At 37.5% G+C, this 11,229-nt stretch overlaps 1 protein-coding gene across 2 annotated transcripts; it reads right to left on the bottom strand.

Moving 5' to 3' along the window:
- Positions 1–348: 348 nt before the first annotated feature.
- dmbx2 (diencephalon/mesencephalon homeobox 2) lies at positions 349–10,902 on the bottom strand. 2 transcript variants are annotated; one of them, XM_077222744.1, is made up of 4 exons: positions 10,788–10,902; positions 2,590–2,769; positions 1,711–1,886; positions 349–1,208 (listed from the first exon to the last, which is right to left on the bottom strand). In XM_077222744.1, exons 1-4 carry the CDS (start codon positions 10,900–10,902, stop codon positions 756–758), a joined length of 924 nt encoding a protein of 307 aa, XP_077078859.1. In that variant the 3' UTR covers positions 349–755. The 2 variants fall into 2 exon arrangements, with proteins under 2 accessions (XP_077078859.1, XP_077078860.1); XM_077222745.1 differs by lacking the exon at positions 10,788–10,902 and adding an exon at positions 2,906–3,036.
- Between the last annotated feature and the right edge of the window lie 327 nt (positions 10,903–11,229).

Here is an 11,229-nt window from a genome sequence, read left to right on the forward strand (position 1 = left end):
TATATTAATGAATATTCAGTTATGGTGAATTTTTCAAATAAGATTAGTCTATACAGGCATATGCCAGCAATATTATTCAGACTTATAGAAACCAGACTGTTGGGTTAAACTATAGTTACGGCAAACCATTTTGCATGATGCTTTCTTAATCTAAATAAGACCATATTCATATTAACTAAAGAATATTGTTTTGTATGTAAACAGTAGTGATGGGTAACCGTGGCTTTCATTCATTTAAAAAAAAAAGCATGAATCTTGAATCATCAATATATTTACTCTAGCAACATGAAAATGTAAAAAAAATTAAATGTAACCTTTTCATTGTTAATGCTCAGAATTATCCACCTTTGGCAAAATCATTTATTGCATTGACAAGAATTATGACAACCAAACGTGCAATCCCAGAAGCTATACAGCAGAATATTACTGATTCGGGTGTTTTTCATTTTTTTTTTGTATTAAAAATTATCAAAAGTTTATAAAAATATACAAAGTGCTCAAATATGTCTGTGCAACACAATAGTTTTCTTAATGCTCTAAGCTATGTAAAACAGAGAATGAAAGTTAACTAAATAAGCCAGTTTGTACGAATACAATCAAAAACAATGAAAGTTACAGCAAAAGAACCTAATCCAAATATTAAACCTTTCCAATATTCTCAGAGTAAAAATTACAATGTTGTGGTGACACAGGAACACCTGTTCCCTCTTCATGTCCTAATAAGGGTGACTGTGGCTTATTGGTTGATGATACGGCTACATGTCCAGGTGGTGGTGAACCACAGATTTAGATTGACAGGCAGACTGAAGCATTAGATTGCTGCATTTCCCCAATGGCACAAGATTGATGGCCGTGCCGTGCTGCTGTTGCATTATAGGTAAATACGTAGGAGAGAAAGGCAGACCTGCAGACAGCAGCCCAAGTGCATGAGGCATTGGTTGTTGGTAGTGTTCTCCAGTAATGAATGGAAGAACAGCAGAGGAGTGTAGTCTGGGGTGGGAATGAATGTGAATAGAGTCCGCCGAGGAAGGAATGGTCTTGTTTTCCCTAATTGAGGATTGAGATTTTGTATTAAAGCCTTTCTCGTGGTCATTCGCCCCTTCTTTCCGTTGTTTAGTAGCAGAGCGATGCACTCGGCTTTCTTCTTTGGGAAGGGGTGTGAAACGTTGACCTTTTCTAAATTTGGCACGTCTGTTTTTGAACCACACCTGAAGAAACATGTTTTGTTAATCAAAGATGTTTTAAGCACATTTAACCTGCACTCTTAAAAAGAAAGCTGCCAAAATGGGGGTTTTGCAGTAATGCCATAGAAAAACCTTTTTTGGTTCCTTTCAGAGAAAAGTTTTGTGTAAAAAAAAAAGGGGGGGGTCAGGAACATCTTAAAAATCTGAAGAACATTTTGAACCTTTTGTGGAATTAAGCTTACACACTGTAAAAAAAAATTAACTAAATAAGTTAACTTTTTTATGTTATACAAGATTCAACTCATTCTTTAATGCAAGTTCATGCAATTTAAGTTGAAATTACTTAAGCATTCAAGTTTATTGTGCTTAAATTTAAGGCAGCATTTTATTTTTTTACAAGGCATGGAAGTTAAAGGTTTGTCATGGAACCGTCAATGCCAATAAAGAACCTTCATACTCTAAATGTATTGTAGTATTTAGAAGTGTTCTGCTTGTTGGACACTGCAAATGTTCCTGTGGGTCTCACCTGGATACGGGCCTCTGGGAGGTTGATGCAGACTGCTAGTCTCTCTCTCATGCCCACATCTGGATATTGGGTTTGCTGAAAGGCCTTTTCGAGTGCTTGTAACTGGGACACATTGAAGGCTGTGCGACTGCGACGCTGCTTTTGCTGGTTCCCGTAGCGTGCCTCAAGAATGAGTTCTAAATGAAGAAGATATTTAGGCTATTAGTTGTTTACAATTCATCTTAACATTGCTTGTCTAACACACACTAGGGCTGAAATGTGTGTGCACATAAAAAAAGAAGAAGAATGGATTCAGAATATGGAAATGAACAAAGTTTTACAATCAAAAAAAAATAATTAAAAAAATTTAATATATATATATATAAGCATTATTCTTCAACTTTGTGCACTATTTTTGGGTCAACATTTATACACTATTGTTCAAGCAAATAAATAAATGTAGCCTATAAAATTTATATAAAATTAAATTTCAAACATCTGTAATATTGAATTGCAAACATGCAAATTAAAAGCATTCGCTGGATATTATTAAATAAAATTATGAACAATATTTTTAAAAAAGAAGAAAAAGCAATAAAGCATTTAAAAAAATACTGGAATTTATTTTAATATTAACTTAAAACTTAATTCTATTTATATTAAATGTATTTGTGATTATAATCAAATTATTTGACATTTAGCCAAGCCAACACATCAAGCCAACATCTTCATTTTTAATTTACAGGATACGCATACCCTATACACCTTTTATGAATACTGTAAAGGGTGTGTAATTAGAAACTCTACGAATTATTAGTTACAGTTTTACAAATGCTGCATTTGCTTTGCACTTCATTTATATTCCGGTACCAGGTCTCTAAAGTCCAAGCGGCATCTCACCTGCCAGGCGCTCCGCCACCGTGAAAGTCTGCATAGACGCCGGACTGGCCGCTGAATGAAGCTGGTGCGGCTGCGCCATCTGCTGGTGAGCCTCGTGGAATAACGAGTTGACGCGTTGCAATGGAAAAGGCCCCTGGCCGTTTCTTGGTCCACAGAAATATACAGAATTCATTCTGCTGGCTGAGAGGATAAAATATATGAGTATGTCCAAAAATATCATCTAAAACGTGATATGGAAGAGGTTGAAAAAAACATAATAGAATATAAAATGTTTAATAAAACCATTTTCTATATATAAAAAACAATGAACACTTACCTACAACTTCCAATGAACTGTGGAATGATCAGTAGCAAAAACGCTGTAAAAGTACACGTAACTGCTGTTTGTTTTACTCATACGATTTTAAAATCCCAAGGAAACATTTCACAGGAGCAGGTAAAATCCCTCAAAATTTTTCAATGAAGTTTTTTTGGTAAGGAGACCTGTAATGCTCCACGTTGACTACGGTTTAGGTTCTCTCCAGCTCAGTTTCCACTATTTAAGAGGCATTAACTTCAGCTTCCTTCAACCATTAGCCAATAGAAAGAAAGGTATTAGCCTGGATTAAGTGGGATGAGGGAGAGAAAGGGGGGTTTTGGGGGCTCAAGTTTTTGAAACTATTGAACTTGGGAGATTTAGGCAAAGCATCCCCCTTCAATGAGCGGGCATTGCGCTCCCCCCTTTAAAACAATTAAAACAATGTGGTCGGCTAATCTCTGGGGTTGGGCAGATTAAAATAACAGCCTTTGATTGTCCGTTGTTCTCTTCCTTCTTTCTCTGCCGTTCCCCAGCTTTTGTTAGTATTAACTCCAAGGGGGGTGTTTGCTTGGCTGGTTTGTTTTCCTAACTGGACCCATATTTTGCCCAGAAAATGTCAACTTGAGAATGCACTCTGGAAGTGGCCTATTAGGGTAATTTTTTAGGGCTAAATGTTCCAGAAATCTTTCCTTCTAATCAAATCCTCTCAAAAAAGGGAGGATTTAAGCTATTAGCATCTGAAAATGAATAAAATACTCAATATGAAAGGAATGAAAGACACATGGGGTCAACAAAGTCTGCAGTCTGTGGTTGTAATTATGGAAGAAATAAACAAGACGGTTATGAAGCAAATATATCAACCAATCTGAATCTCACTCCTTGTCATTATCCCATCATCTATCTCAACACCCTCTCCCATTGAGCTCAAGCAGCAGTTTAGCTCCAGCTGAAACCTCAGTCACCTCGGATCAGATCATCCTCAGTAAAACTGCAGCCGAGCGGGCTGGGAGCGGCTCAGGAGGTTCAGAGATGTAAATTCCGCTAAATCCTGACACTGTGCAGCTCAGGGCCAGGAAGGCGAGGCATGTGGAGAGCTAGATTATGTTTCCCACGAGTATCAGGGCAGTTGCACACTCCTCAGTGTGTGTGTGTGTGTCTCCAAGAGGGCAACACAGGAACCAGTACAGCAGCCAAGCAGGAGCTGGGCTAAACTGGCATGTGTGTGTGTGTGTGTGTGTGTGTGTGTGTGTGTGTGTGTGTGTGTGTGTGTGTGTGTGTGTGTGTGTGTGTGTGTGTGTGTGTGTGTGTGTGTGTGTGTGTGTGTGTGTGTGTGTGTGTGAGAGAGTGTGACAGACAGACAGACAGACACACACACACACACACACACGGCTATACTGTTACAAAAATGAATTTGTAGTAATTTATTAGTTAAATTGATCAAAGTGACAGTAAAGACATTCCTAATGTTACAAAATATTTCTATTCCAAATAAATGTTGTTCTTTTGAACTCTCTATTCATCAAAGAATCCTGGGGAAAAAGATGTATCACGGTTTCTACAAAAATACTGTTTTCAGCATTGATAATAATAAGAGCACCAAAACAGCATATTAGAATTATTTCTAAAGGATCATGTGACACTGAAGACCGACCATCACAGGAATAAATTATTTTTAAATATTTTAAAGCAGAAAGCAGTAGTACTATTTCATTATATTACTGTTTTTTTGTTACTGTATTTTTGATTATATAGATGCAGCCTTTTTGAGCAAAAGAGACATTCAACATTGAAACATTTTACAGACTTTAAACTTTTGAGATGATACTTTAGTTTAAAGGTTCTTTAAACGTAATAAAAGTTCTATTTAGAATCATATCATCCTGAAGTAACCTTATGCTGAAATGGTTCTTTGTGTTCGAGTTTAGGGTTCTTTATTCACGCCTTTTTGTTTATCAAATCTGTATTTGTCAAAGCCACCTCATTGCTGATTTTCTATAGAGCTCAGTCATTAAATTACACAGACTGTGAACGCACCTAAAAGGTAAATGAATTCTTTCTTTCTTTCTCTTTTTTGTTTAACAGAACATGTAAGTGTGAGCAGCTCTGTTCAGTTAAGGATAAGCTAATTATCTTCTCCACGTGTAACAGAGATATTGAATATGATCCATATTGTTAGATTTTTTAAAATGATTACTTTATCCATAAACATACCAGTCACAAAAAAAAAAAAACATTAAAGCTATATTCCATGACTTTATATCACTTTTTATTTTTAACATTGTAAAGGCTCACATACTGTCCATATTTGCTAATTTTGGTCTTTATAAACATAATTGTTTTTACATTGTACAATATATATTGTCTTTCTTACTAAGTCAAATCGGTCTCCTGTAATTATATACAACAGCCAATAGTCTATCTATAAAACAACTAGCCTTCATATAACTAAACATGTCAAACAACTATTGATGAATTTACTTTTATTACAATTAAATGTGGAGATTTTTTATACGCATGTTTTAGGCCAGACTACATTTTAATACAGGAAAGTTCTGATACAGTTTGTGTACTTTACATCAGTAAAACTCATTACCTTTTCTTACACCTCATGATTTGAGCATTAGTGTAAAACTGTGAAATTAGTTTGTAGAAAGGGAGGAAAAAAGTGCTTAAAAATAAATATTTGTTGGTGGGGAAAAGCCAGCTGTAAATGCTTTTACAGCTTGGAGATTTAATGCTTTATATCAATGTAAGTCTTTCTGATAACTTTTTTGAGCCGTCAAATGTCAACAGCTCATCTAGACCAACACTTTCCACATTTCTGATATTTTCACACCTGACTGACCTTTCAAACTATCATGGAATTGTGCTGAAGTTTTTCTCCCTGTGTTCAAGGCTCTGCTTTTTTCTCCCTTTGCGATGTTCTTGCCTGTCAAGCTGTATTAGTGTCCTCTCAAAATAAGTCATTTAGAAGAACCTTAGCTGAGCAGCCTCTGAACCCCATTAAAAGCTTGGAGCTCAGAGCCCAGAAGCCTTTGTCTCTTGAGCCTGCAGGATTAGATGAGATTTGCTGCTAAGAAAAAAAAGTAGTTATTTCATGGCACTTTCATGATGAAACCTGGCCAAAGCTGTGTTGGCTGGGAGGATTAGAACCACACAAAGACACTGGTTGTGTGTGACCCCCTCGCCGAAAACCACCGCCCCGGTGCAATGCCCCCTCCAAACCCCAAACACACACCATCCCCACCTCATAACTCCAGCTCAGTCTGTAATGAGAGCTGAGTTTTCATCTCCTGCTAAAATTGCATTTCGGCTTTACCCCGACCCACTCGACAGCTTTAAAGAGACAACAAAGTGGTGGATGCATCTGGAATTTTCTCATTCAGACGTTTATTTACATAGATGTAATTGGATGCAAACCCATTAATTTGTCTTAGTGCCCAGCTATAGTCATGCTTTGGAGGTTTAGACCCTGTCTGTAGAGTTTAAGGGGTTTAGAGGATGTGTGCTAGTGGATCCACTAACAAAGACACAGATTAGCAGCATTAAAAACACAGGACAGACTAGGGTAAACTTTGCAGAGTTTCAAATTAATAAACTATATTTTTGTTTAATTTCGCTCAGTTTTAATCAGTTTTTCATAAACACAAAAATGACATGCAAAAAGAATAAATAATAGAACTGGTATAGTATTGAGGAAAACCCTACGGGGCACACAGTTCAAAAGGGCCGTTCACACAGATGGGGCACACACTGCACAAGTGTCTCGAGCTTTCTAAAAACACGGCGCTCAAATTAAAATAAATTCAACTTTTAAAAACATTCTCTCTAGACCTTTTATTTTATCATTCCACTGACCTGAGTCTTGTGATTTTAACAGCAAAAGCGCGTCCTTTGTGAACAGGTGTAGTGCAGAATGGTGTGACCCATCGAATTGTGTGACCCTAGTAGGCGCTGTGGTGATGGTACGGTTAGGATTAGGATTGGGATTAGGAGCAGGACGGATTAGCGCAATATAGTGCTTACTACGGTCACTTAATTCGATGGGTCCCTTTTTAAAGGGTTAGTTCACCCAAAAATTCTGTCATTAATTACTCACCCTCATGTCGTTCCAAACCCGTAAGACCTTCGTTCATCTTCGGAACACAAATGAAGATATTTTTGATGAAATCTGAGAGCTTTCTGTCCCTCCATTGACAGCAACGTCATTGCAACTTTCAAGGCCCAGAAAGGTGGTAAAAACATAGTTAAAATAGTCCATGTGACTAACGTTATGAAGCGATGAGAATACTTTTTGTGCGGAAAAAAAACTAAAATAACAACTATTCAACAATCTCTTCTCGTCCATGCCATTCTCATACGCTGTTGACGTAGTGTAAACAGTACAACGCTTCTGTGTTCTACGTCAGAACGTCGGCTCACTATTGGCCAGCATCACATGCACCGTCAGCCAATAGTGAGCCTATGAGAATGACATGGAAGAGAAGAGATTGTTGAATAAAGTCATTATTTTAGGGTTTTTTTGCACACAAAAAGTATTCTCATCGCTTCATAGCATTAGTCATATTTTAACATTGCTGCTTTCAACGCCCAGAAAGCTGGTAAAAACAATGACGTTGCTGTCAATGGAGGGACAGAAAGCTCTCAGATTTCATCAAAAATATCTTAATTTGTGTTCCAAAGATGACCGAAGGTCTTATGGGTTTGAAACGACATGAGGGAGAGTAATGACAGAATTTTCATTTTTTGGTTAACTATCCCTTTAACTACCCAGCGTCTTGCATTTTTTAAATGTGAGATGTAAGCAATGGAATGGATTTTCTTTTTACTTCTTTTAACTTGAGCGCTGTGTTTTGTGCACAAAGACGTGAACACAACCACAACGGTCAAACACATCCGTCCAGCATATGTTTCCATTAGAAAAACAATGGAAATACCATAGTGGAACGCAAAAAATGCATTTTGTGTGAACAGGCCCTCAGGATGTAACAGGCAGTTGATCAGCAAAACTGAACAGCACTTGCCTCATTATATATTCATGAGCTTTGCATAGAAACTTTCATGTTGTTTGTTTGTTTGTCATGTTAAACAGTGGTGAAAAATGCTTTCATTTAATTAAAGTGATTGTTTTATTCTTACTGTTCTGTTCCGAAAGCCTGGGCCTATACTCAAGACGAACTGGACAGGAATATATCTGATGCAATGCAAGTGGATATTTAAGTAGATCACTTGTTTTGTTCGTCCAATCAATGAGACTGACCATGAAAATATGAAAACAAGACTGCAAACCCGGGGTTTACGCATGCACATTGTGACGACAAGAACCATAATTCCTAACCACTGAATTTGTGAAACATGGATAAAATATCCCAGGAATCTGTTAACCCAGCTTTAAGGGACAGATTTTGTAACCTTTCGGACGCAAAATTTATGGGAGGAGAGAATTTAAACGCAAGGTGATTTACTAAGGTTTGAGCTAGTCAATTGACTGGTATTTGCGCCATTATTTGCCGCCCCCAAAAAAGCATGTCTTAAACCAGACGCTAATTTTCGCAACTCTTGGTAGATTGCGCTGGTCATTATGGAAATGATCCGGCTGCGTTTGTGCTCTTTATTTGTCGCATCATCAGTATGGCGCTTTCATGTGATTGCGCTCTCGAGCCAATTTGCCCTGTTCAGTAAATCTGACCCTAAATGTGAAAATCCTTTAAGATTGTAACAGGGTTTTAACTTTAATACTTTTATTGATGGTTTGGAGTGCTAGTAGCGCTCAGATTTTGAGTTTAAAGAAACTTTTGCTCTTTTGTGCTGCAGAGTGGCCTTTATGAGCAGAATTGGACCTTTTATCTCAATGGACGTTCTAAAGCTGCAGCTAAGTGAAAGCGTTTTAATATGATTTGGATTGGTTTGAAACTACAGGGGGGCTCTAGAGAAGGACAGAGGGGGTTCATTTAGCCTTTTGAGAGGTTTTGTTTACAGGTCCTGTTTAACAGATGTTGGAGTGAGGAGCAGAATGCTCTCCCTTTCTATAATTACTTATCAATAGTGGAAATTTGTATTGACAAGCGCCTGTCAAGAGGAGAGCTTTGTAGTTGTCAGTTATCTGAGAGAGAGCCGCTTAACCAAGAGGCCCCTCGGACACTCGCTGGATCGATCCCAGCACAGCACAATTGGCTCTCTGGGCAGCTCTGTATGGACAGGAGTGTGTGAGGGGGGCCTCAGAAGAAGTGCTGTGGGACTAAAGACTTCTTCAGAGGGGGAAATCGATGTGGCTATAGCTTGGCCTCTGACCCTGCGCAGTGAGGGACCAGAAGCGTGAGGTCAGCGGCACAGTTTAAGCTCCAGTAAGAGGCACCAAGAGATATTCTCAAAAGAGCCTCTGAACATGCAAACACAAAAGCTATCCAACATAAAACAAAATAAAACAAAACAAACGCACGGCAGGAGTAAAAACGTGCACCAGATGTTTACACTGATAATGGACTGATCCTCACTTATCAACTGTTTATCTACCAGTTAACTCATGAACATGTGTTGAAATGTATCAATACTAATAATAATATATAATATTTGCATGATGAAGACCCAGTTAGTAGGAAAACAGGAGAAAAAAAATCTGTCTCTCTGTCTATCTATCTATATCGATTTTATTTCAAAATTTTACTTAAAAAGTAATCACTTATATAGTAACTATTTTATAGTATTTTATAGTAACAAGTAATAATTGGAAGATCAAATAAACAATAAAACTAATATACTAAGAAAGGTTTTACAGCCAAACTCACTAAAGTTTAGTATCTCTAAAAGGGTTGTCCTTAAAACATAGTCAGAGAGAAATATTATTAACAATACAAACAATGTCCAATAACAGAAATAGAAACACATTGAAATAATCTAGAATAAAATACATGAATAACTATTTTACTTGTAAAGTATTTCATCCAAGACAACCGACCATGTTGGATGCACATTCAAAAATAAAAACAGCAGTATAACGAGTTGATACTGAATGATTCAGCGATCTCTCAGACTAAACTGCATATGCAGCCAAAATACAATAAACCCTACAATAATATTTGCAAAATTTGAGTGTGAGCCCTTCACCAAGCAACCCATAAATAACGGAAAAAAAATAAAAATCTAAATCATGCTTTACCAACATGGACCCAACGAAACAAAACAAAAAAACGGCATGTTCTGAAATAAAGTACTAAAAGATATACTAAAGTAATTGATCAGATTCATCTCATATACAAAGAAGAGAAGTGGCCTTACACATTGACATTAATTTGCACTAACAAGACAGCATTAACCAAAGACAAGTACCAGAAACTGAAGTGAATTCTTTTTTTTTTTTGAGTCTCTGTGGACCCAAATTTAACCCAAACCTTTTAAACCAGACCATGGCATGAGTCTGGCTTATCTTAAGTCTTATGGATCAATATTGGACATAACTAGAGGATCAATCGCCTAATTAGGTGACAAGATTGTACAATGGGCTGATGACCTATGATATGCGATTAGCATATACTACTCTTTAAGGTTGGAGTGGGTAACAGGTTAACTTTTCTTGCTTAGTGTTGCTCACAAAATGCAATATAAAAACGGATCTCTTTAAATAAAATTAATGAATGTCATTGCATGAGATGACTAAATATCAAACCAAATTGTAAAAACACTACAATTTGCCCATGAGCATCCCTCCTCTCTTGGGTGACCCCCAGCAGTCAAAGGTGATCAGAAGAGTGACTGATCGAACTTGATAATGAACAAGACTTTAAGCTGTTTCACTGCACATGCTCAAATCTTCAAATCACTCAATAAACACAGTGAGAGCCGCCCCCCTTCCCGGCCACCCCGACATTGTGCGAGATATTGATCCTGCCGCTGTTTTTAATACCTGGGGTCCGGGACTGTGACATGAGATGGCTGGGGCCCAGGGTAAACACATGGGCCTGGGCTGAGCGGGATACAATAGACCTCCCCTCTACGCCTCCACAAGCTCTTTGTGTCATTTTGTTGTCCGAGAAAACAGCTGCCGAAGAAAGAGTTCTTAGCCAGGCACCTGCTGGAAAAGGTCTCATATATAGACATACAAAATAACTGGAGGAAGATGGTGAAGTGGAACAGACAGGTCAGGATAAAAGATCAGAACATTCTCCATCAAAAGCTTGACATCCGTGTGTGTTTGGAAATTCACTTGTGACACTCAAATAAGTGTCTTATGCACACCAAGTTTGCATTAATGTGATAAAAATACAGTAATATTGTGGAATATTACTATATTTAAAAAAGGTTTATATTTTTAAATTGTGATTTATTCCTGTGATGCAAAGCTGAAT

Source organism: Siphateles boraxobius, unplaced genomic scaffold (assembly GCF_051911475.1).
Source record: "Siphateles boraxobius isolate OS27281-9 unplaced genomic scaffold, OSU_SipBor_1 9, whole genome shotgun sequence".
Lineage (NCBI taxonomy): Eukaryota > Metazoa > Chordata > Actinopteri > Cypriniformes > Leuciscidae > Siphateles > Siphateles boraxobius.

Coding starts and splice junctions, on each gene's coding strand:
- dmbx2 (XM_077222744.1), bottom strand. CDS start 10,902: ATGACACAAAGAGCTTGTGGAGGCGTAGAGGGGAGGTCTATTGTATCC. Junction 2,770..10,787: donor GTCACAGTCCCGGACCCCAG/GTATTAAAAACA, acceptor TTATCCTCTCAG/CCAGCAGAATGAATTCTGTA. Junction 1,209..1,710: donor TCCCAGAGGCCCGTATCCAG/GTGAGACCCACA, acceptor ATGTTTCTTCAG/GTGTGGTTCAAAAACAGACG.